This window comes from Quercus robur, chromosome 10 (assembly GCF_932294415.1).
Source record: "Quercus robur chromosome 10, dhQueRobu3.1, whole genome shotgun sequence".
In the NCBI taxonomy this organism is placed as follows: domain Eukaryota; kingdom Viridiplantae; phylum Streptophyta; class Magnoliopsida; order Fagales; family Fagaceae; genus Quercus; species Quercus robur.
In genome coordinates this window covers 9,646,362-9,673,935 of record NC_065543.1, presented here as the reverse complement: position 1 = coordinate 9,673,935, position 27,574 = coordinate 9,646,362, and the positions used below count along the sequence as shown (strand labels likewise).

Here is a 27,574-nt window from a genome sequence, read left to right as displayed (position 1 = left end):
ATTAGTAAAGTGTAACCTTGAAAAAGTAGAGGTGTTAAAGGTGAATTATCCCAATGCAGCTGATAAAAGTAATATTTTCTCAGTTTTGGGGGAAAAACAAATCGTGATTTCAGGGATAAAGATCAATCTCTTCTCCTAATTCAGAAATAATCATCCAAATCCAAAAAGACAGAAACCCATAGTTGACAGTCCAAAACCAACATAAACCCACAAGGCCAAATCCCATGAGCTTCAAGAGCAAGACCCACTTCTCCTAGAACACTTACTCAAGCAGAGCAGCCCATCAAGTCAACGCCGCTAATTCCAGTTCTGGGTATGTTTCTGAAACGCAATAATTCCTATTTCTGTTGTTTTGTTTTTTTTGGTGACTGAGAATATACAAGACCTGGCCTTTTGTCATCTGTTTGATATTGTTCAGGAAAAATTTACCTATAAACGTGCTTAGAAAAATCTTGCTTCGTAGTCACGTGGACTTTTTATTTTTTTTAGCGGGTCATACGACTTATTTCAATAATACACGTGGATATGAAGTTCATGAATTGACAAATACATAACGAGTTAGAAGAGATCTAAACAGATGTAAAAGAAAACTCTGTCCTTTTCTCATCCACTTGTTTTTGCTTTCCCTTTGAATTTTTTTTTTTGTCTGTTTTTGTTAAGAATTTGCCAATTCGGATAAGGCTCTTTGTGATATAAAATAGTTGGTGTTTTATTGATCAAAATAATACAAAACAAAACACTGCTCAACATTCTCCTTAACACTGAGGTAATGTTTGGATAGTGTTGCGTATCTGCTCAACATACCCCTTGCTCATCCAAACAACAACTTACTTCTAGATCAAGATGGAAAGGTTGTACTTACATATATACATCATATTATTTTCTCTCTTTTGCGTGAAAAACAGAGAGTATAACTCTAGGTAGAGCAGAAATGGAAGAAAATAATACATAAGACCAACCTTAACTAATTCACGAGGATCTATATCTGACCCCAAGATTTTGGGACTACGGCTTTGTTTGTTGTTGTTGTATGATAAACATATCTTTGCTCCAGTTTTTTAGAAATTTTATTCATTAGTGTCAAAGGTACCATAATATGCAAGCAGAGTATACCTTGTTTCTATACTTTCAAGTTCATTAATCATTTTGCGGCACATTATCTTTATCTCCCCCTGAATTATGTTCTACTATGTCAGCTGCTATTTGTAGTAATGAATGTCTAAATCCAAAGTGCAACTCAAAACTAACAAAACTCAAATTTTGACTGTTGATGTTCAACAGTCTGTCTGGACAGGGCAAGCTTTCTCTTCAGTTCTAGTGTAAAATCATAAAAAATCAGATGGACAACTCTGATATCTCTAAGCAGTTGGAGAACATTAGAGCACGGATACGCAGTGTGTACAACATTGGACAGTCATCCAACCCTAGTAGAGAAGATAAGAACCAGGGGTACACAGGATCTGAAAAATATAATGATATTAACTCGGATGCTCTAGTAGTATCTAAAGATGATTTCTTAGATAATGAATGGGCTGACAGACCTGCTGTTAGACTGACAACATTAACAGATCAACAAGTATGTCAGCTGGGAAGGTTTCTATTGCATTCTTTACAGACAAGGATATCCAAACAAGGTGTTGCAGTCATTTTTGTTTTAGCATTCCATTTGAGAGCTCCAGGAGTAGGATCCACTGAAAGAATGTTTGAAGCTACAGATCCACATAGTAAACCGTCTGATAGAGAGTATAGTGACTTTGAAGATGTCCTAGTACCCACAAGAGAATCAATTCAAGCATCAGAGCGTGGAGATGTAGTAGAGAATGCCAAAGCGTACTCATTCTTAGCTGCATCAATGCTCCGATTGTTCACACGATCCTCTGAAAACTATTGCCCAGCTTGGAATCACATTGTCAATGGATTTAAAACTTTTTACGTTCGTCATTGTCCTGTTACTAAAATTGTTCCTAAAGCAGAGGTGATCCAGGCCATCCATGTACATTTTGCTTGTGATATATTCAAAGCTACATTATACAGATTGTTATATATGTCTAACTCAAAGCCCAGCAATGATAGTCTCAAGGGATTTCTGTATGATAACCATCTGTCTCACAATGGTATGCATATCGTTTCAATATTCTGTAGGCTCCGTGATGCTTTAAATTGCAATCCTGATATTTTGTTAAAGGCTATACGGGCCCCACAATTTGACCGGCAGATTCAAGCTCTGGTGAAAATTCTTGGATACATGAATGAAGAAGTAGGTCAACATGAGAGGCAGATGTGGAAATATGGGAGAATTTTTGATGAAAAATTCATGTCTGTATTACAGACAAAAGCATGTCCTAAATTGGTAATGATGTTAGCTGCTGCTCTTCAACAAGAAAGACCTGAAGGAGCAGAGAATATTCTAAAAATCAAACAACTTGAAGATGTGAGTGAGGAAAATAAAAAGAAATGTATTATGGTTGCCGAAGCTTTGAGAAAGATGATTAAATCCTCTCACAAACAAACAGCCTGATTCATCGTCTGCAATTGAGTAAGTTATTGACCTTCATATATCTTCCATGGACAACTTTTTTCTTTTCCTTTTATGTAAGGATTCTCTGCTTTTATTTAAGTAAGATAATACATCCTATGTTCAGATGGCTGTGTCAAGTAGGCACTTTTTTTCCTCCATGGAGGACATCCTAGACTTACGTAATTTGACTAATTTCAGTTTTAACTATTGTGATGCTCTAGTACCTAACCTGTGTACATTGGGCCTCAGATTTGTTTGATCTTTTAAATAAAACGTCATATTTACCTATATATGTTGTTTATATGTAAAAGCATAGTTCCTCTTGATCGAACATAACATTTTCATAGGCATCCTAATACATTCACTTTCTAGTAGGTCAATCTTGGTGTATTGATCATGATGTGATTAAAGGATGTGTTAAGTCAAAATCAATAAGAACTGGGGCAGTAAATGAGTCAAGTTGTTTATAAATAACTCAAGGCCAGCTTGGGAAAAGATTTGTTTATGTTCATTTGTTTAACAACTAAGCCAAGCCCAAACCCAAGTTTAGGCTCGATTGTTAAACGAACCAAGCTCTAACATAATAATGTGTTTGTGAAAAAGCTAGTGAACATGAGACTCAATTTAACTATATATAATCAGGGGCGGAGCCACGTTGCCCCTTGGGGGGGCCGTGGCCCCTGCAAAAAAAAAAAAAAAATCCACCAGCCTATATATAAATTTTAATTGGGCTCCCCAATGATGTACATCCGGCCCCCCCTCCCATTTCTGTTCAATTCACTCCCAGGTCCCAGCATGCTCTAGTTTCAATTGTAGGCCTCTTTTATCTTCTAATAAAACAAAACATGGCCCCCTTATATTTAAATACCCAAAGACACTACCCAACAAAATAACATTTTATCACCTATTCTCAATCTCAAAATCAGAACCCTTTCTTTTGCTATTATTTTTAGAGAGGTGCTACGTCTACAAAATTTTTACAGTATTTTTATAAATCATAAGTGGTTAGTTGTTATTGGTTCAAATTTGAACCTAATATTAAGATTACTTTTTTACTTCAACAATAACAATCAGTAACAACCTGCCACTTAGGATTTGTTGTAAAAATATTGTGAAAATATTGTAGACATATCATTTCTCTTCTTTTTATTCTCTTCTTGTCTTCTGTGTACACGCCACCACCCACTCCACTGGTACCAGCAGCCCCCAAACAAAACAAAACCTCAGCTTAGCCCTCCTTTCAAACTCACTCCTCACGATCCCAAAAAAAAAAACCTGACCATTATTTTCTTTCTTCTTGCTTTCTTAAAATAAATCATTCAAAGGGTGAGTTTTCATCTTTTTAGAGAGGTGCTACGTCTACAAAATTTTTACAGTATTTTTATAAATCATAAGTGGTTAGTTGTTATTGGTTCAAATTTGAACCTAATATTAAGATTACTTTTTTACTTCAACAATAACAATCAGTAACAACCTGCCACTTAGGATTTGTTGTAAAAATATTGTGAAAATATTGTAGACATATTATTTCTCTTCTTTTTATTTTCTTCTTGTCTTCTGTGTACACGCCACCACCCACTCCACTGGTAACCAGCAGCCCCCAAACAAAACAAAACCTCAGCTTAGCCCTCCTTTCAAACTCAGTCCTCACGATCCCAAAAAAAAAAACCTGACCATTATTTTCTTTCTTCTTGCTTTCTTAAAATAAATCATTCAAAGGGTGAGTTTTCAGTTTTCTTTTTTTTCTTCAGCACTACACCTTCATCTCCTTTTTTAGTGTTTTTTTTTTTTTTCTTCTTCTCAACTATATACGCTGACTTAAATATTTACATGCACTTTAATTTTTCATAGATTTTTAGAGAAATATATGATTGAAGGCATAGGGAGGTATGAATAACATCCATATAATTAATAATAGAAATGATGATAGGTTGACTGTTTAAATTATAGTGGAATTTTTTTTTCTCTTAAGTACGAATAACATCCATATAATTAAGTAAAAATTTCTAATTAAGAGTTTATTTTTTACGTTCTTTTCAGGTTAATTTTTGAGTCATATTCTTAAAGCTTAAAGAATTATGAGCAAACGAAAAACAATTGATGCATTCTTTAAGAAAAAATATGTTAGCAATTCAGAATTTAGGACACCTATGGTTGTAGAAACAAATGTGGCTGTAGAAATAAATGTTGATACTTCAATGCCTAATGAACACCCTTTCAAATGTTTAAGAATTCAATCTGAAAAGATAGATTGTGATCCAGGATCACGTAAACAAATATGTGAATTTCCTATCAACAAACAAGATGAATCCGACAAGCTTGCCTTAAAGAAGGTCCATATCAACCTAAAAAAATAGATTGTCCATACAACAATGATAATCATCGTCGTCGAAAATCGGCCCCCCCATGTAAAAAATCCTGGATACGCCCCTGTATATAATATTATATATTTATATGTATATATCTAATAATGTACTGAATTAGACTTGAAATTGTAAGTTTGTAAATGAGTTCATACGATATCAAATTATTATTTTGTAGTTTATTGATGATATAAACAGTCCCTTTGTAGTAAAAATTATAATTTTTGTAAATCCATGAATGAAAATTATTTTATCTAAATTATTAGCATAGATTTTGAAGGGATAGTTTTTTTTTTTGTTGTTGTGATTTTACTATATATGAGAAAAGAATACGTTAACATGTAGTTTTGTTTGGTGATTAACTCAAGTTTGGCTTGTGTTGAAATAAATTTAAATGAACAATCTTGAATTTTTAATATTTGGCTCGTTCATAGCCCCTAATAAGGACACCATTGGAGGGTAAAGGGTATTTGTATACTTTTATTATTTTATGTTAGTAATATATAAAGACGGTAGGCACACTTACGCTATAGTACACTGCATTTAGATCTCCCTCTCTCTCTCTCTACGTGCGTCTCTCTTGATGAAATAAGTAATTTTATTGATCAAAAAACACTTGAATTACAACTTCAAACAAAGCAGGATACCCTGCTGCTAAATCAACACTAGAAGACACCTAACATAGTACATTCCCCTACTACAAACACATCGCCTACCCGTAAGGCTTTAACAAGCAGGCCCTCACCCTTATACCAGGTGCAAAGAAACCGAGCCTACAAACATGGTATTTAACCAATACACAGCTACAAGCAAAGTCCTACCCTACAAACAACAGTCCACACACCTATTACAACAATACAAGCAGAGCAAAAACTAAACAAATGAACTTCCTCTCGTCACAAGCAGACACAGTGGATGGAAATTTTACCAACTACAAAATTATCTTGTTATGAGAGGAATTGGGCACTCCTTTGCAAAAATTAGCCTTCCATCTGACATCACTCAAAACTTGCTTTAATAGCCTCCTCTGACAAACTATTGCTACTACACACACTGGCATTACGTTGCAACCATATGTGATACACTAACTTGAAAATATAGCTTTAACCCCTCCCATCTTCAAAATCCGAAGACCCCACTGCAAACATTCAGACCAAGAAGATATAGCTTGGTGAAAATCACAAAATCCCAGCATTTGGGACCAGATCCTACTGGTGATACAACATTCAAAAAACAGGTGGTCTGTTTCTGCAAAATACACAGCACATCACCAACATACCCCTGTTTTAGAAGCCTTTCTCAAGTTGATAACCTATTTAAAATTGCTAACCAGCAAATAAATGAGTGTTTAGGAATGGAAGCAGGATGCCACACCAATTTCCACTAAGGCACTAATCATGCTTAGCTCTAATCTCAAGCTGAAGAGCAAAGGCATATACCAGATTTGGAGATTTACCAATGCATAGAATCCTGATCACCCAAGTGTATCCTTGAGAGATCTACTTGCATAATCACCATTTCTTCATATCTAGCAGGTGGGCAATCCTGCAACCATTCTTCAACAATCTATATACTCTGGCATTCAAAGAGCTAGAAGCTTCAACAACTATTCTGTAATTAAACTAAGGCAGCGAAGCCCCCTTAGGATGGCAATTATCATTCCACACAAAGGCCTTTTCACCATTGCCAATTGAGTGTTAAATCCATGGTCTAACAGTGACCCTAAGCTTAAGAATTTTTCTCCGTCCCCATGAACATCACTGGGGAATGTTAACAACCCAGAAACTTCTACCTCTTAATAGGTAAACATGCACCAAGCAACCCATAGTGAACCTGCCTGAGTGAAAAGGTTCCAAATATGTTTAATAATAGCAATCTTGTTCAAATCTTGGATCCTCTTTAAGTCCTAAACCTCCTTCAGGGTTTGGAGAATATACCGTCCCATGCCACTTTAGCTCCTTTAGCCCCAGTATCAATACCCTTCCACAAATAGCTATTGAAGCTCTTCTCAATCTGCTTGATCACTTCCATTGGCAGGATAAGCACATTACACCAAAGGCTTGTATGCTATACAAGACAGATTGGATCAATTGCAGCCTACCAGCGAATGCCAATCTTCTAGCAGACCGAGAATGGATCCTAGCTGAGATCTTATCTTTCAAAGGCTTGCAGTCCCTACTTGAGAGCTTACCGATATCAATAGTAAGCCTAAATATCGAATAGGCAATTGCCCTTCAATAAACTCTAGTGAAGCTAAAAGTTGAGTTTTTGACTTAGGAGGAGGAGTGGCTCCAAAGAAAACCTCACCTTTGATGCAATTTTCCTACAAACCTGACATGGCCTTGAATTCATCCAAAAAATTTTAAACAAATTTTTATGGAGGTTGGATCAGCACTTAAAAAATCATTAGATTGTCAGCCAAACATAAAATCTCGGGTTAAACTGAAATCCATGCTCCTTAGTGATCCTTTCTCTCATAAGCCTAGAAAATGCTTCCATTGCAGAAACAAAGAACAAGACTGCCATTAAAAGCAACAGAGAATTTAGGCGAAGTTATTCTTACCTCCAACCACTGCAAGAACTTATCAGGAATACCACAAGCTGCTAAACATACTGAATTGAGTCATACGCCTTCATTAAATCGACTTTAATAGTGCACCTAGCTACCCCTTTCTCCTTGTGATAGTCCCTTACCATTTCTACCTGTGATAAACACTGTTTGAGTAGAGCCAATCACATCAGCAAGGCAAAGCTTTAGTCTATTTGCTAGGATTTTTGTGATTCACTTCTAAATGATATTACAACATGATATGGATCTCCCATTTTTGAGGGATTTGGCACTTTAGGGACAAGAGTAATGGTGGTAGAATTCACTTCACAATAATTTCCCTGAAGAGAAGAAGGAACCTATAGCTTTTGAAACATCTTCCTTGACTATATCCCAAGACTTCTTGTAGAAATGAACAGAGTATCCATCCGGGCCTAGTGCCTTTTTTTTTTTTTTGCGTGGATTATTTAAGTAAAATTTATTCAAATCATAAAAAAGAATCACCCAAGTATACACAATGTATACAGCTGGGGAAACAGAGTCCGGGCCTAGTGCCTTATCCGTTTTAATGGAAAACAGGGTCCTTATTTCTTATGCTGTCACCTCCCCTTGAAGCATAGCCTTCTATTCTCAAAGATTCTTGATTCCATTAGTTTATCCAAGTTGTTAATCTTGGCCACATCAATATGAGCAGGAGAACCTAGCAACCAAACAAATATCTAATCTGATCCTTCGTTGATCTAACCCTGACAGTCCAATGAAAAAACCAGTATTTTGATCTCCCAGATTTAGCCTACTATTCCTGGACTTCCACTTTAGAAAGCTCTCCTCAGCATAGCTCAAAGACATAAAACAATGAGACTTCTCTTGTTCCTACTGCAGCAATGTTTATTGTCTAGGGAAAAGCAGGAGTGTTCTTTGAACAGCCCCAAGTTCCTCTAGCTTTTTGGACTCTTTTAAGTGATAAGCGTCCAAGATGATCTTTATTAAATTTTTTTAACTCAGCCTTCAAAGAAAACAGAACATAGGAACCCCAATAACCTCCTGAGACTAGATTGAACTAACCAAATGCATAAACTTAGGATGATCAGTTCAAAAAGTAAAAAACTGAAATGCTTTGGATAACTGTTTACCTCTACTTGTGAGAACATAAAGGAAGTTGCATGATCAGAAACACTAGGAGGAAGGAACTCCACTCCAATGGGAGGAAAACAATCAAATCTAACTGGATTGACTAGTATCTTGTCAAGCTTTAATGCCTTGAATTGAAAATCCTCACTTCTATTGGTCCAAGTGTACAAAGGCCCAATATAGGGATGATCTAGAACCTCCAGCTCTATTTAGCAATGACAAAACTCCTCTTCAAATGAAATAGAACCCAAACCTCCAAACCTTTCATCAGGCCCCTTTACAATATTAAAGTCACCACCTATCAAACATGGCTGATCACCAATCTGGGACTTGAGGCTATGCAAATTTGACCATAAATTCTTCCTCACAATACCACTATTTGAGCCATAAACAAAGGAAGCATAAAATGAGTATCCTTGTGGTAAAGTAATCGCACAATGATTTAGTTGATCACTACAAACCCATATTCTACCTAAATAATGACCTCTTTGTCATCATGGAAACTTCAGCCAGGAACAATCGCCTTCATAATGCCGAAACCTTCTAATGTACAATTTTACCTCTTTCTGTTTAAAGGGGTCATTAAGGCCCCTAATATTCCATATAATGAAATTCATATGAAACCTGTACTTTGCAGAGGGTTACAAAAGGTGGTTTTGGTAGGGGTGTTTAAACAACAGTTTTTAGTGTTTAAACATCACAACATGTATTTCCACAACATTTTTTTAACTCACATGAATTTCCACAACACTTAAACAATGATACTAGAAATTTCTAACCAAACGGGCCCTAACATTCTTTACCCCTTTTATCTCTCCTTGCACTGCATGTGTCTCCTAGTGTTTCTTCTTCTTTTTTCTTTTGATTATAGCCCCTTGCTGCATTGCAGCTTCAACGAACTGTTTTATAGTACTGTCCATCAGAGTGTTCACTATCTTTCAGTTTAGGAGATAATGCTGAAGGTTCACCAATTTCCCAAACACCCACTATAGTAACTTCCAAAGCTTTATCTAATACAGAATTTCTCATTGGAGTAGATCTTATCTACATCCTCTCATTTGAAGAACTATTCACAGGAACCATCACTTGGGACCTCAATGAACTTCCCATAGGATTCGGCTCTGGCCTAATCTTCTCATTTGGAAGTGACACATTAACAGAATTATACCCTTGAGGTTGTAATGGACTTAGGGGAGCTCCATTACTCATTTTCTGCTCCTTATTTACATCCCCAACCTGCTCAGTTGGCTTCTCCTTCATCTTATTCTTTAACAGGCATGAATGAAACAGAGTGACCAAAGATTTTGCAATTGACACAACTCTGAGGTTTCCAGGGATAGACCACTTTAACCTCCAAATATACATCTTTCCTCAGTTCTACAGAGATAGTCATAGGTAGTGGACTATTAGCTTCAATTTCCACACAAACCTTCGAACCTTCGAACCCAAGCCACTTCTGTTTCTCCGTGAGAGAATCAGTATATAATGGAATGCCCACCCCACTAGTGATATGACTCAGGCACTTGGGGTTCCAATATTCAACTGGTAAGTGAAAGATCTTGATCCAAATCAGAATCCTTTTGAGATTGAACTTGATAGCTTGTAACCCAGGTTGCCATTTATGAAGAATAAGGGACTTGTTTGCTGCAAACCATAATCAAGCTTCAAGAATTTCATCCCTTACCCGTGCATCCTCAAAATTTAAACAAGAATAACCCTCTTTCCGTGGTCATCACTTCCACCTTGCCAAGTTGGCTCCATTGATGGTCCACAAAATTCTTTACCAGATGGAAAGGTAGAGATTTATCCATGAATTGACCCCCCAAATAATTCACCCGTTCTCCAATGCCTTCCTCCACTGCATCCCAAGGGGGCTTTACAATAGTTCTGCCATTTATCCTCTCTGGAATAAAGAATTCAAGCACTGCAGGTTGGTCCCTACAATCTCAAAATAGAGCTCGCCAATCTGAGATAGTGGGTCTAGCAAAAGAGATTTTTATCATCCAAATTTCAAATCAATGAAGACTCAGATTTTGGTGGGAGATGATAGTATTCCTTCCTTGCGTATTGTGTATTCTATAATTCTTTTAGTGGCTATGGATCATCTACGTTAGAGACTTCAATTTAGGATGATTAAGCTTTGGTCACTTCTTTAGGGAGGCAGGGCCTCACGTAATGGTGGTTGGAGTAACTTTACTATAGGTGTTTTTGGTGGTAATTCTTGTTTTGGGGGCTGTGGTAGTAATTCTAATGTTGGAGGTTGAGGTTTTGGAAATTATAGTTATGGGATTGATGCTTTTGGTAGAGGCTGAGGAAGAGATGGTGTTTGGCGTTTGTCATTTTACTCATTGTGGGGGTGTAAATCATATAGTAATATGGTGTCATGATCTTCATGTTAAACCTTGGGCTAACCCAGCTAACCAGGTTTCTACTCCAACTACATCTACTAGTGATTCCATCACTCTTTCCAGGGAGGAATGTAATGCGTTACTTCAGTAGCAAGACAAACTATTAGTATTTGATATGGCACATTTGCTCATTACGTAATATAGCATGTTTTTCATCTCTTCTTTCAATTGCATCAGTAATGGACTCAATGGCTTCACTCACATGGCTGGTAAGACCAATTTATTTTTCCACTTTTAAAATTTTCAGTCAACTATATTCTGTTGTCCTAGCTGATGGCCTATTAGCAAGCTCACTAAATCCCTTAATTGTTCAGTAATCTTTATCCTTCCAATTTTGTTTTTCAGGACCTCAAGTTGAAGAGGATGATTGGTGGAGGTCATGAATGGGATGGTCTTTATTACCTTAGTTGAGCTTCTGCAAGTGGTAGTCTTAAAAGCATTACAAACAGGGGCGTCACCTCATTAGTGGCACTATTGTCTCTTTAGTCTTATTGTGGGATTAAACATCAAACCTCTCGTGGCTACTCCTTAACAAAACTTCGGTTGCATAACGAAAAGAGAGACATTTTGTTGAAGTTTCAAGGACTATTATGCTTCAATTGCATCTTCTTGAACATTTGTTAGGGGATGCCATTCTTAGTACTGCATGTTATCTTATTTACTCTGATGACTTCCTCTATTAGTGGCGTAATTCCTCATTTTGTTCTATATCCTGGTAAGCCTTTGTTTTCTCATTTGATGTTTGGCTTTGTATGTTTTGTCTAGGTCTTTACTCTAGGACATAGGTTGATTCCTAGTCCTAGGGCCATCAAGTGTGTCTTTCATGGTTATTCCAAAACTCAGAAATGATGTAACTGAGAATCCTTAGTCTTAAAGGAATGTTATGAGTGTAGATGTTACCTTGTTTGAAGGTACACTCCCTTCTCTTCTGGAATGTCATTGCATATTATTGTTGTTCTCTACTCTTTTTAACTTTATATTTTCTCCTTTCCACCTTTTAGTACATTTGTGGTCTTCTTTGGCTTCCAAACTTTGTGGTCTCCATTTTCAAATTGTTCAACCACCACAACACCCCCCCTCCCCAAAAAAAAAAAAAAAAAAAAAAACTCTCAAAACTCTATTCAAATTATTAGAGGATTTCGTCCTTTCAAACAACCAATTCAGTACCTACCAACACGTCATTTAAACCATTTTTATATCTTCTACCACATGATGTTTTCAAAGCTAAATGACAAATTATTAGAGGATTTCGTCCTTTCAAACAACCAATTTAGTACCTACCAACACGTCATTTAAACCATTTTTATATCTTCTACCACATGATGTTTTCAAAGCTAAGTGAAATAAATTTTGAAGACTAATGATTTTGATCTTGTGGACTAATAGCTTAACACTTTTTTTCTCTATTTTTGGTTGAAAACTTTTCACAAACACAATATTAGTCTTATTAGCAAAATTGGGTGATAATATATTATATTCACACAAACTATTTTAAAACAACATGATATTTTGAAATTTAGCAATAGAATATATTGAAATTTAGCTTACATCTCGAAAAGGGATGCCAAAATATAGTAAGAGAAGTTATGGAAGATTTTAGTTTCTCAACACAAAGGAAACCAAAATATATAAAATATTTGCTTTGGTAAAGGAATAGGCATGTGTTATGGATCCCATTTAATATAAAAAGTAACTCTTTTATTTCAAAAAATAAGGAAACCAAGAGTAGAAGAATCTAAGAAGTTTATTAATGGGAAAATGCATTTATTTTCATGAATTAATCATTTATAGGTGGTTTAATAACTATCTTTGTAAAAAATTATTTAATTAAACATTTAACCCACCTATAAATGATTAATTTTTCCGAAATTTATATAAGAAACTTTTGGTTTGGAAATGTAACATTATTACTCAAGTTGACTTGCTTTGGTAACCATTAAAAAAAACCAATAAAATGCAATATATATATATATATATTTAATCACATGTAGAATACCCAAAAAAAAGAAAATTATTATGTGTTTAAATTAGTGGAATTGAAACATTTCTCAATTCACTCAAGCAATAAATTTATATACTTTTAATTATATTAATTTTAAAAGATTACATTTTCTCTCTTTAACATGGCATGTAAATTAATTGAAACTAATTCCCCAAATATTCTCTCAATATATTAAGACGATTTAGAAAGTTAGTTATTACAAGATGAGGTTAAAACTCTAAAATAAAAAATAAAAAAAACTAAAAACTAAAATCTTACAAGGTAAAAACTCCCCACTAGATAGTAGATAGATACAAATTAAGTTCCTACCCAACATTTGTCACCAAAAAAAAATTAAAAAACCTACCCCGTGCAGAAACCAATTGCAACTTCTTGAAAAATTTCCACTTTCATTTGTTAATGTCTTCCCCTTCCCAATATTGTGGAATGCATAAGGAAAAATTCTAATAACATTAAATCCCTAAAACTGCAAACCCACAATATTCCTTCAATTTATGCTTAATTTTTTCATCCTATATCTAACCAATACTATCTTCTTCTACACTCTCTGTTTTATTTACTGAATTCTTCTCAATGGTATAAGCGTTTTCCTATGAAAATTGGTAAGCCTTTAAACAAAATTTATATACTAATTTTTCAATTGAATTATATTATGTGTCGTATTTTTTCAACATTGTTTCCACTTTCATTTGTTAATATCTTCCCCTTCCCAACATTGTGGAATGCATAAGAAATAATTCTAATAACATTAAATCCCTAAAAGTGCAAACCCACAATATTCCTTCAATTTATGCTTAATTTTTTCATCCTATTTCTAACTAATACTATCTTCTTCTGCACTCTCTATTTTATTTACTGAATTCTTCTCAATGGTATAGGCGTTTTCCTATGAAAATTGGTAAGCCTTTAAATAAAATTTATATTCTAATTTTTCAATTGAATAATATTATGTGTCGTATTTTTTCAACATTGTTTCCACTTTCATTTGTTAATGTCTTCGCCTTCCCAACATTGTGGAATGCATAAGAAAAAATTCTAATAACATTAAATCCCTAAAAGTGCAAACCCACAATATTCCTTCAATTTATGCTTAATTTTTTCATCCTATTTCTAACCAATACTATCTTCTTCTGCACTCTCTGTTTTATTTACTGAATTCTTCTCAATGATATTTTTTCAACTACATATATTGTAAATTGATAACTCATGACATTCAGGGATGTGTGAACTATATGAAAGGTGCTATAAAAAATTTGGTTATAAATGGAAAATTGACGCTAAACCTTTTTAAAAATAAAAACCTCTTATATAATATTTTCAAATGAACTTATACTATATCTGAATAACACACAGAATATTGGCTAGTATTTATCAATAATGCATACATTTGTTCATTATCAGAGTCTTACGAACATAACCACACCTTATTTTCTTAGCAAACACGAGACTCGATGAAGAACATAGTTGTAAGTAGTATGAACCCGAAGGCAACAATAGTAAATCCAATCCATCCAAGAATTTCTGCAACCCGTGGCTTCTTAATAGGCTAACAAGATAGCAATCATGCAACAAAAGTAACCCGCTAAATCATTGACCAAAATACAATCTAGGAAGATCCTAGAATGTTGGCCACAGGAACGGGAGCCAATGCTAGCAGCTGTTGTTTGGACTGTGACCATGATGGACATCTTTATTAGTTTATTTATGGTCGACCTGATCCAGTTCATATCTCCACCTCCACTTTCTATAATATCTTGGCCTTCTCCTCCATTGTCCCCTCCACCTCCACCTCCGCCTCCACCTCCACTTTCACCTTCTCCATAACCTTCGCCTACTCTTACCTGTACATCTCTGCCTCTACCTTCAACATTATTTCCAAGTTCAACAACTCTTAAGTGCTGAACATCAGCGCTCACTTTAGGACACTGCAATGTGTCATTGTCATTGAAGCTCACTAGATATGAACTCAAGGATGACCATGGATCACGAATTGGTACTAGCATTAGCAAAATCAGCACCCTTAGCAGGCTCCATATGTAGTACAACAACACCCATGCATCGTGTCCCTGTCATGGAATATTACTCACTCGTTAATTTCCTAGTGCTAAAAGAATTCTATCACCATGTTTTTAGGTTGCTTGGGTGCAGGAAAATGGAATACACACACATGTGGGCTAAATCTTGTGTACAATTACTTAGTTGTTATACTTTAAGGTCTTTAATTGAATTTAATCATTTTGATTGTATTGACCAATAAATTACAGTTGAATGTAATTAGTTGTCCTTAAAAAAATAATATAGTTTTGTTGTATTGGTTAATGCATAGAACCATATTCTGAATTCAATTAGAGAACATAAGAAAAGATACATCAATTAAAGGAAATGTACATTAGTTGGCCCATATATATATATATGTGTGTGTATTTAGTAACATAATAGCAATTTCCTTCTATCCATATAAGAATCACTATTTAATACAACAATTTCATAATTCAAATTAAATATTACCAATCTAATATATGCAACCTCACTTTATTTAGAATATTCAAATTTAAAAATATATAAAGTTTCAGTCACTCTTAATTTCAAGTGAAATAGAAAAAATCATGTTCCAAGCTAAAATGGACACTTATGAATCCCAAACCTCATTACTTATTGAGGTATGTGGGAGAAGGGGGGGTGGGGTTAGATTCTTGATAGGCTACAAAGTGCATCACAGTTTTTGCCTACTTCCAAAAGAGGTTATGAATATGAGATTTTGAATTTATTAATCAATAATCCATGCAATACAAGAGAAAGTTAAATATAGTATAATTTTTTAAAAATATTTTTGTCTAAATATAAAAATATAAAGTTATAGTTATTAATATGGATGCTAGATAGGCTACAAAGTGCATCATAGTTTTTGCCTACTTTCAAAGGAGGTTATGAATATGACATCTTGAATTTATTAATAAAAAATCCATGAAATACAAGAGAAAGTTAAATATAATATAATTTTTTATTATTTTTAAAAATATTTTTTTGTCTAAATATAAAAATATAAAATTATAGTTATTAATATGGATTTATTATTATTGTGTTTTTATATGGAAATATATATTTTACCATTTAAAAAAAAAATATATATATATATATAATATACCAAGATTCTAAGAATTTAAATTTAGAATATATTTTAAATTCAGTTAATATATGTATGTATGTATGTATGTATGTATTAAAATAGTGATGTCTAAAAGTATGAGACCTAAATAGCTTATGTAGCATAATATTATAAGGCTAATCAAAAGTCAAACGTATTTTGTTTTATATATATTATTGATTGATTATAGATTATAGTTATACCTTTATTTTTATGGCTAGAAATTCCCTCCTCTTCATTCCTATTATTTTTTTTTTCCTTTTACAAAGAATGTATTATCTTAAAAAATTGGGAGAAAAAAGAAGTAAACTATTATACATTTTAGCCACTAGTTGGAGTGTTCAAACAACTGTTCTTGGTGTTTAAACATTGAAAAATTGTTGGCCAAAAAAATAAAGTACGTTTGGTAGGAGAGTTTAGTTAAGAGTGTTTGAATAACAGTTTTCAATTTATGGTGTTTAAACACTGTATTTTGAGAACACATCAGACTAATTTTCAACTTTTGAGTAACAATGCTGAATGACATTGTTGTAAATAATTAGAAAACTGTGGAACCCACTATAGTGACAAGACACTATATTTTCTCTCTCTCTCTCGCATAACTTTTCTTTTTTTCTTTCTCTCTCTTGCACTTTGTTATTCTTCTTTCTTTTTTCCCCCTTTTTCTCTTGTGCCACGCTCAGAAGCTCTCTACTTCTTCTCCTTTTTTTTTTTTTTTTTTTTTTTTTTGCCTCTTTCTCCCTTGTACGCTCTCTTAAGGTTTTAAAAATAGGACCAAACCGGCCAGTCCGATTGGTTGAACCGGGAACTGGAGGCCAATTTGGTCTGGAAAAAAAGGCTTAAGCTCCTTGTATTGAGACTCGGCAAGATCAAAACCATCCTTGCGAAGGTCCTGCAAGGCCAAGACAATAATATGTCAGACATCCATAAAGACATTCAATATTACATCCAGTTACAACCTGGCTCTGCGCTTTTACTTGAGGACTCAACAAAAATGGGGTTAAAAAGGTTTGAGATCAAATTTAAACTGAAGGATCCCCTTCCACACAAACCCATTAAAAATGCCACTTTGATTCAACCACTTCAAAAGTACTTTATGATACTTGTTTCCTCCAATTGTAAGTAGACTAGACCTGGGTCTTTCTTGCAGAACTAATAAAAGCTGATACCATTTATTAGTAATTTTTATGTTCTACTAAAAAATTGAAAATGGGGCTAAACCCTTTGATAAGTAAAGCTGTTTTAATTGATCCAACACAAATTATTAGCCAACAGAAAAAGAGCAACAAAAGGGAGAAGAGACAACATGTAGCAGGTATTTCCTAGAGAGAACAGAAATGTATATAGTTGGATTTATTTAGGGGGAAAGAATAGACCTTTCCAGTGTGTTGAGTATGTTCATGAGCTGCCATTTGTCAGTACATATTTGTACGCTTATAGAAATCCCTCTGATTCTCCAGGCTTCATGCACAAAGATGACAAGCAATCAGTTGACAAATTTATGGGATGAAGAAAGATAAATTAGGTGTCTAAACTCTGAAGCTGCCTTCAGCTGAATAATAAGTAAATACTGCTATAATCAGCAAGGGCAATCAAAACACAATCCACATAAATTACATCCTCATGCTGTAGACATGCAGTCGGTTCATATATTTCAAAGTCAGGTTTCTTCTAGCCCAGAATCATAGTCTGAAAATGATTTATATACTTGAATAAACAGCCACATATCTTAAAGTACCAGCAAATCTGAAAGGCCTAGACTGGCTCTGATCTGCTCTATCCTGGCCCCTTTTTCCTTTCTTCGAAGAGTCTTTCCTTGACCTTTGATCAAAGCAACCGCATCTCCCATTTGAAGGGACCCATCATTTTTAGCCTATATGCATAGAAGAGTGAAAACCAAATTTAAATAAACTGGCACATCTTCTCAACTTCTATTAAATATAAGGAAATAGTAACCAAAACATCTCCTCTAAGCAGCACATCAGCACCTCTCTCTCTCTCTCTCTCTCTCTCTCTCTCTCACATGCACACACAAGATCATGAGAGTTTGAATCACATACTGCCTATACACACACACACACACACAAACATATCACAAATGAATTAGAATTGGAGGGACAAAATCAGGTTTAATTTTCACCATAACAAACACCCTCTCCCCCGGCAAAAAATAAAATAAACAAGAGACTTTGTCTTTAACATCTTCATCATTTGTATCATAATATTCAAAACTAGAAAATTGTTTCGGAAATAAGATTTGTATATTTGAATATTATTTTATGGTCAAGAAATTAAGTATTCAAGATTCAATAATATCAAAATATTGTAGAATTTTATTTTTATCAGCAACAATATCTACAGGCATTAATTTCTAATAAGAAAGCTTCTAGGTGAAACCTATGCTCTTCATATTAAAGGAACAAAATAAGATGATAACTGTCACATTTAGTATGAAATTAGGGATACTCAAAATTTGTGTTCTAAGAAAATAAGGAAGGAGAAAACAGGAAACAAGTTTTCAAATATTGAAATTTCAAGCAAGGGAAGGGCAAAACTAAGGGTTCAATCTTGCTGCTAACAAGTTAAAGAGGGTGCATGCCTAAACTACAAAACAACACAACTATCTTTTGCTGAATGAGGAAAATTTGATGCACCTCCACATCATCAACATCATCATCAGTAGTCTTGTCACTGTTGCCATCCTCATCGTCATCTTCACTATCATCTTCATCCTCATCTTCATCTTCATCATCATCTTCATCCTCAGCTTCCACCCATTCAGATTCCGATGCCTTATCTTTCGTTGACTTCTCCTTTCGTAGCTCCAATGGATACCTATATACAGTGTATTAACATATTCAGTAAGTGGCATGATCTACAAAATGACATTCACTACTAAAGTAGTCATTGCCTTTATTTAAAATGAAAAGTCATTCATTATTGCAAATAATTAGAGAAATGAAGCAAGATATAGAGCCAAAACTGAATATCATGACAGTGCTACCTATACATAAAAGATGTAAACACATATTATGTCTAGGAATAACTGAACCATTACAAAAATAATGTCAGGTAGAACTTACCACCGATGGCTGTCTATCTGGAAGCCATAAAGTTCATTCAGAAACAAGCTCATTATAACATCACCTGCACATTTGGGGGGAAGAAAGGCACCGGCCCATAAAAAGACAGACAATCACGAAGTCAGAGACTGCAACTGTATAGGAAGCAAGAATATAACGTGATGTAGTGAACACATTTATTCATCAAACCTGATACTCTGAGGTCAGTCACGCCACTTATATTTTGCAATGTTGTTTTAGCCTCATGCAGTGTTATTCATTAAAACACAGACAAACAAGTTTTTCTCACTAACTTAATTCTCATTTCCTTTATTTCAGTCTTGATTAGTACATTGAACGAAACCATTTCACTTCTCACCAATGCATGTATTATTCTTGACCAAACATAACCCCGCCATCAGTACACAGTTGGTGCAATCACTATCATCTCACAAGCATTTTCATCACTAATCCTGTCCTTTTACCATCAATTCAAGGGTATACAGATGGCTTTTAAAGTGACAACAGTAGGTTACAAATTCAAGCACGTGAGGGAGTAGAGAATATAAATAAAGTAGTTTTTAACATTCTTATGAGCTTTGATAGGTGAAAACCTGGTCTAGGAGTGACCATTTTAAATTAAGGATTGACAACATGCAAGGGAGCAGTTGATGAGGATTTGTAGTTCAATTACTTAGGATTAGTTTCACATGATATATGTACAACAAAGCATGCCACACATGCACATATATGATATCACAAGCATGTAAAAGGAAAACTGAACACACAGACCAGAACAACTAACCTTGAACTTCCATATCCACCACACCACCGAATAGCAAGGCCCGCCTCTTATGAATACACATGGTAAACCCAGCACGAGGCCCAGGAGGCATCCCACTTTTCTTAACCTATTACTAAGGAAATGATATTAGCAACAATCTCAACAAAAGAGAACTTAATAAGATAATAACTTTAATTTCAGGAAAAGTTGATATGAGCAGCACAGAAGTTGCTTGCTCATAATTCTTAAGTCACTTATTTTTATAAAACATTAAAACAAGGCTGAGACAAGAACATATAAGTTATCTACTTTAATTTCAGGATCCAGCAGCATCTTAAACCTACTTATGATGATGTGAATACAGTTAGACTGGATAGTACACCCACAAGCATGGTTGAATTTCCATAAAGGAAATAAAATCAAAGTGTTCTATGCATATATAATACTTTTTATTAAAGAAACAAGACAAAGAAATAAGGGAAAAATAATTTTCCATTTAAATATAAAGAAAAAAGAATGGAAAATCATGGTCATAACGACAGCTATAAATATGCAACACATATGCCAAAGAATCAATTAATAAGGTTCTAGACAATAGTTTGATCATGTCAAGTGGGTCTACTTATAGAGGACTACAGAATAATCCTAGAATGTTACCATTGTATGCTTGCTGGGCATTAGTTTTAGAGTAATAACTTCTGTTTCTTCATTAAGAAGAAAAAGGCTAAAGACAACTCACACTCTTTACAGTATAACCCTTGACTGTAGGGTAGACAAAATGCCTTTGGGTCAAAGACATTGACAATTGTGTTCCTTCCCAACTCTCAATAAAATAGTCAGTGATACAAATTAAATATTAAAAAAAAAAAAAAAAAAAGATTTTGTTTGAACATTTGGAAGATCATCTTCTGTTTTTTATAGACAGATGGTGATGTGAAAGGGGTTCCTTTGTAGTTGTGTCTGTTGCCATAAAAAAATCATGCTTGCCTTTCCATTCTATTACACTTCTATATGTTCATCGAAAAACAAGAAAAGCATTGAGGTTATGGACCTTGTTCCATTCCCAAGTTCTAGGATCAAGTGACCACATGTCTGAATGAACAATTCCTTTCCCAGAGCTGCTCTTATCAAATGAACCTTCTTTGGAATAGCCACCATATAAGAAAATCTGCAATGCCAAAGGAACTCTGTAAATATATAGTTTTTGTCTCCTGAAAACACTTCAATTCAGAGGTGGCAGAAAAGATGACAAAGTCAAATTCATTGAAAAGGACAATAAATGGTAAAGACAATGCATTTTTATTTGATAATTATTAGTGATAATTTAAAAACTCAAGTCCGCAAACCAACAATAAAGAAAATCTTATATCAGAAAGCAGCTTACGCCTTTCAGGCTAGTACAAGCAAAATGGATACAAATGCAAGCATTGCATTGTTCAACAAGCCAATGATTTAAAATTAGTTAACCATTCATTAACAACCTCATTTTTTTTTTTTTTTTTTTTTTTTTTCCGAAGAGAGGTGGGGGATAGTGATAGTGAGAACCAGCCTTACTGGTATGCATCAAACTCTGACCACTCAAGTCAATAAAATATCTAGAAACCCTAAATCACGTCCATATGGATTTCAATTTCCCTCAGAGAACCTAGGAATCATATCGAAGAAGGAAATATACCAACATAAAAAGTCATTGCTCATACCAAGGGATAATTGTAATATTTTTTATAAGTAAATTATTTCTCAACAACTCCAATTAATGCTGGGACATGACAAAATTCAAAAATACCCATAACAAGTACATAAATTCCTCTTTAACTCCAATGAAATTTGACATTCTGAATGATAATTATATGCCCTGGACTTTGTAGCACATCTTAGGCAGAGTATGACAGATCTAAAATAACAAATAAAGCAGGGAATAGCTCCATAGCTACCATAACAAAGTGCATTCTAAATCCCTCACCTCATCTTGGTTAACAAAAAACTGAAAACCACTACGAGCACTTGGCCACATGGATCCAGGACTAGGCTTTACTTCTTGCCACTACAATGCAACATTTCATTAGCATTGGCTAAATGATAGATGGGAACGTAACAGATAAGTATAACACTAGCCTCCTACAACAGGGGCCAAAAATGTGCACCTTGTACTGATCCAGGTCAAATACATACAAATCGTTATAATACCTGCACTTATGGAGTTAAACAGCTTCATTAATTATATGGCATAAAGAAGTACTATTAAGTTCATACAAACTGATTAGCCTTTATTACCAAACACGTTTAAAAAGAAAATCATTCTCTTCCTAGATGGAGGAAACAAATCAAGCAGAGAGACAGACATAATAGTTTTTATGTCAAATAGTTGACAATGTGTATTGAAACAATAACTAAGTTTTTTTTTTTTTTTTGATAGGTAATAACAGCTTTATTGATAAAAAGCACAATGAATTTACGATAGTAAACTCACTGCACTGAAAAGAGTACAAACCAATCAAAAAGAAAGACTAACAGAATTAAGAAAGTCAAACAAAGAATGACAATGCGTAAACCCCCAAATCCGGGACCACTCAAACAAAGTCCTAAGTAGCAAAGACTTCACATAGTCTACAAGTCTCTCAGTTTCCTCAAAAGTACGGGCATTGCGCTCCTTCCAAATTAACCACATAAGACACACTGGAACCATATTCCACACTTTTGAAGTGTGACTCCCCAAGTGTGACTCCCCAACCAATTCCACCATGCAGTAAGAAGAGAAACAACGTTCTTCGGCATCACCCACTGAACCCCAAACACACAAAGGACTTCACTCCACAAGGTATACGCAAACTTACAATGGATCAATAAATGATCCACAGTTTCCTCTTCACATCGACAAAGGCAGCACCAATTCACAAGAGGTAACTTCTTCTTAACAAGGTTGTCTATAGTAAGAAGCCCACCCCTAGCAGCTGTCCATAAGAAAAAGGCCACCCTTTTAGGTACCTTAAAACACCAAATGCTCTTCCAAGGAAAACACACCAACGGGGCTGCTAGCAATGAAGTATAAAAAAAGCACACATTAAAAACACCACTACGATTCAATTGTCATATCATGGTATCATCACACGAAGTATTTGAAAGCTTAGAATCTCCAATTATACTACAACTGACAAGCATGCAAGACAAGACAACAAAGTTCTGATCCTTGGTTCAGTTAGATTACATTCAAATACATAAATTATTGAATCTGGATTCCTCCTTATGCAAAACGTTATGAAACCTCATCCATTAGGCACAAAAATTTTATGAATATCCTAACCAAAAAGATATTGTATCAAGAAGGGCATAAATATTTTCAACAAATCAAACTCATGATTAGAGTCCCTAATGTGGTTACATTTCTCTATTAATTTATATAGAAACAGTTATGCAACAAAACAAGCTTGACTTAGAGTCTCTTTTGTGGTTTAGGACAAGGTCTTAAAAATTCAAGCAGACAATCAGCACAGATGCATCAGTTAACAATGATGAAACCTTCAACAACGTTGATAAATACCCATCAACAACCTCACTTCTCTAAGAGTGTCATAGAATCCACCGAAAATGATAATCTTGTGCTTGCATAAAACCTGTAACAGAATCAAATAAAATTATTGAAAAAGAACAAAGACCATATGAGATTAAAAGACAGGACTAATACATGAATTATGAAAATGTATCAAAACCTATATAGGCATCAATTACCAAATGGATGACATTTAAAAAGCATTTGAGCAATACATAAAGCTGAGAAGTCTAAAAATTAGTTATTCAACTAGAAAGGAAAAAATAAATACTTGTGAGCATGCATATGGTGATCAGCATGTTAGGGGTCAATGCGTAATGGAGAGAGAGAGAGAGAGAGAGAGAGAGATGGAAGAATCCAAAGAGTTAAATTAGCAAGAAACCAACACCAAACAATAAAACAAAAACAAAAATAAAAAAGTAAATTAATCACACAAGCCATAAAAAACATCTGTGCCAATTACGAATGAAGACATAGTTATTAAATTACAATACAACTAACTAATAAACATCTTGATGAAGGCTCCACAACAAGTGCTGAGAACAATTTGCTAACTCTTTGAGAATCTAAATGGCACAAACTTGATGCATTAACAAAGAGACTAGAGAGTCAACGAATTCTATAGCATTGATGAGAACCGAACAGCTTGGCTCTCACTTTTCTAGCTTTCTAATACATGTAGGACTTTTCTAATTAATATATGCTCCTAACTTATCTAGACTAAATTTAAAAGAAAGAGATGACAAATTAATATGATCAAAAAGTTCTAATTACAAATGCTAAACTTGAAATATGAAGTAAATAGAACTTGAGTGGATTGTTCAACCTAACTATATTTTGATAGCATAATGCTTTGGTCCTTGCTATTATCTTTTTCAAGTTTCAAGCTGGATGTAATTGAAACTTTAATAGCATGTCATTTAAAATCAACACCATATGAAACCATAAACATTGACTATGTAATACACTGAATCATGAACTACAATTTGCAGAAGTTTTACTGCTTCATTTAATTTGTTATTTTTCAGATAAAATAATAATTATTATTACTATTATAATTGAAAATTTGCAGTGTTAACCATACCATAAATTATAATATACATTCATGTTCAACAACATTACTTTTGGGCAGGCTCAGATGGTTATTGAGTACAGAAGCAGAATTTTTAAGAGGCCATCAATTATTACTTCTAGTTTGCTTTCAGCCTATATCAAGTCAAACAAAGTTACAAATCCATTCTTCAAAATTAAATTAATTCCAATTGACACATTTCCTAATTTGCTCATGTCATGTTTTTTTTATTCATATAAGAATTCTGCTTCATTTACACATTTAACACATGATGGTGCATCTTTACATAAACTTCACATACACGCCCCTATGGGTTGAAATTGATATTTTTGAGATCCTAAAAGAATTAAGTGATGTACGTGTCAATCTGAAGTGACATGAACTTACCATTCGATGACCTGAGCGTGGACCAGGGCAACCTTTTAGATTTATCTGTTCCCATTGGTTTGTTTTCAGGTTCAACGTCCAAAAGTCCCATGCCAACAAAATTGAAAGGCATGATTATTAACTTAGGGACAAAACAAACTGATACATAGGTACAACAGTTCAAAACCCAAACTTTAATCAACCATGTATTCTTGAAAAGAAGCAATATTATAGAAGATTCATCTTGTAGTGATGGAACCTCTCTTGATTTGGGGATGTAAACTCACCACCTAATGAAAAAAAAAAAAGAATGTAACTATATATGTGATGCAATAGTTTGTGAATGTCTGCATGTGTTAGGGATATTTGTGGGATATTTTGTGGTATGATTGTAATGGGATATTTGGGGGTATGACTGTAAGGCCATTGTGCACGTGTAGTGTTGGATATTTGGGGGTATTGTGTAGTGCCGGTGCTGCAATTGTGTATGCAGGTCAGTTAGTTACAAGTTAGTTAGGATATTGGGTTGGTTGGAGTAAAGGCTAGTTAGAGTAGTACCAGACACGGGTGTATAGTGCAAAGCATTAGTCAAGGGTATAAAAGGAAGTCTGTACAGAAAACATGGAAGAAAGGAAGAATATACTGCTTTTACTGCTTTTACTCATGGTCATGGCTATTTTCTCACATCCCGCTCCTAGTTCTCTCCATATCAAATTAACAGGGGAAAGGAAGAGTATTGCAGTCAATAAGTGGTAGCACAGTTGCATAAAAAAGTGCAATTTATTTATAAATAATCTATAAAAAATTGCAATATAAAGGTCCCCCAGAATGTAAAGGAAGCAAATTTCCAATCACATGTTATCAGTAAGAAGTTTATGAAGGCAACTGTCAAGACAGACCTCCACACCTGATAACTTCAAATTATTAATCTCGTTCCCAGGAAGGCCAATGTACTCCTGCTTAAGTTTCTGTTTTACAAAGTAAACTACATAACCCTGTCATGAATCATTCACAGTCAATAAATACTAAAGATAGCTCAAAGTATATACTAATTCATCAGCATCTGAATGGAAAGCCATAAGAGAAAAAAAATTACAACTAATAAAGATACCTGGCTTGGAATGACATGGTACGTCTTAAAAGCTCTTACTTTAAGGTCTTTTCTCAAACAAAACTCTTCTCCTGAAAATAAAAGCACTATAAGCTTACTTAAAACTACATTATGCGGAAGGACCAACATTTTCAGTTGATGAAAGAATTCAATTCAAGATCAGCCATTACCAACATCCAAGCCAATTAGATTATGCTTCAGCTCTGATTGGTCCATTCTTCTGTGCACCTCAAAGAGTTGTTCTACATCTGCTTTTATACATGTTGGTACAATGATTGTTGGGGGCTTCATTCTGAATAAGCCACGAGTTGCAACATACATGGGGAGTGCTCCCTTTCAAAATATTAAGTTATAAGTAGCACTCAAGAAAAAGAGTCCATGTGTAATCCATACTAATTAAACTCTTTAGTGATCCTTGTTAGGTTCTAAAGTTTAGGACTTTATGTATTTAGAACTCTAATTTGTATTGTTGGCAAACTATGATCAAAACAATGTGTTTAGAAGTGTTTAAAGCTAGTTCAAAGTTGTAAGTCAATGAAAAGTTGGAATCGAGTGTAAAGCAGAAAGCAGTGTGGCTTTCGGCCTGACTCGATCGATTGAAGCTTAGGCTCGACCGATCGAACGTCGGACAGATTGCTTTTTTGTAGATTCGTCCAACTCAGCCCTAGTTGTTTTAAAACGTTTTTAGGGTTTCTTATTGTCCTAAGTATAAAAGGCAAACCCTAGCCATGTTTTAGGGTTGCTCATATTGCGGTTTGTGTAAATCTCTGTGAGATCTAGAGGAGCTTTCCTTTACACAAACTTAGGGTTTTCAAGGAGGAGATATTCTCTAAACCTTGATGATCAAAACAGTTGCTGCCATTAAAGCTTAAAGAATACACAAGCGGGGGTGCTTGTAGCTGATGGGAATCCAAAGAAAGAAGGAGTCCGTGGATTCGGAGCTTGCACGTGGTCGTGTCAGTAAGTTCTACTGGTTGGTAGCATTAGGAAGTCGAGCGGGGGTGCTTGTAAGTCCTTTTGTATGAACTTCGATTCTTTCTGATAGTGGATTCAAGTTTACCTTGAGGATAGCTAGGTCGAATCCTCCCCAGGTTTTTACCGGTTTGGTTTCCTGGGTGATCATATCGTGTGTTATTTATTTTCCGCTGCTTTGCATGATTTGATCTTTTATATTGTGATAACCTAGACTTGTTTAATTGGACTAAGTAACAACTTGGCTAATTACCTAGGTTTAATCAATTGTTTAAGGGGTCTAAAAACTAACAATCCTAACGGGTTATAACCTAAGATTGAGGAGACTGGTGCATTTTGTGGACTGGTGCATTATGTGTAGACATTGTGGAGAGTTGGTAGATCATTTACTTCTTCATTGTGAGATGACTTATCGGTTATGGAGCTTTGTCTTTATAACTTTTGGCTTGTCTTGGGTTGTACCTAGTTCGATCCCAGATTTGCTTTTTGGCTGGTGGAATTGGTTGGGGAAACACTCGTCTCAGATATGGAATTTAGTTTCGTTG

At 34.6% G+C, this 27,574-nt stretch overlaps 1 protein-coding gene and 1 pseudogene across 1 annotated transcript; one reads left to right on the top strand and one right to left on the bottom strand.

The window, feature by feature from the left end:
- Positions 1–11,930, top strand: LOC126702428 (uncharacterized). The gene is made up of 3 exons (XM_050401126.1): positions 1–313; positions 1,282–2,536; positions 11,314–11,930. The coding sequence occupies exon 2, from the start codon at positions 1,340–1,342 to the stop codon at positions 2,516–2,518; it is 1,179 nt and encodes a 392-aa protein (XP_050257083.1). The 5' UTR covers positions 1–313; positions 1,282–1,339; the 3' UTR covers positions 2,519–2,536; positions 11,314–11,930.
- LOC126703813 (uncharacterized) lies at positions 9,605–26,378 on the bottom strand (annotated as a pseudogene).
- Positions 26,379–27,574: the final 1,196 nt, after the last annotated feature.

Excerpts from the sequence above, each read along its gene's own strand:
- LOC126702428 (XM_050401126.1), top strand. The coding sequence starts at position 1,340 with ATGGACAACTCTGATATCTCTAAGCAGTTGGAGAACATTAGAGCACGG.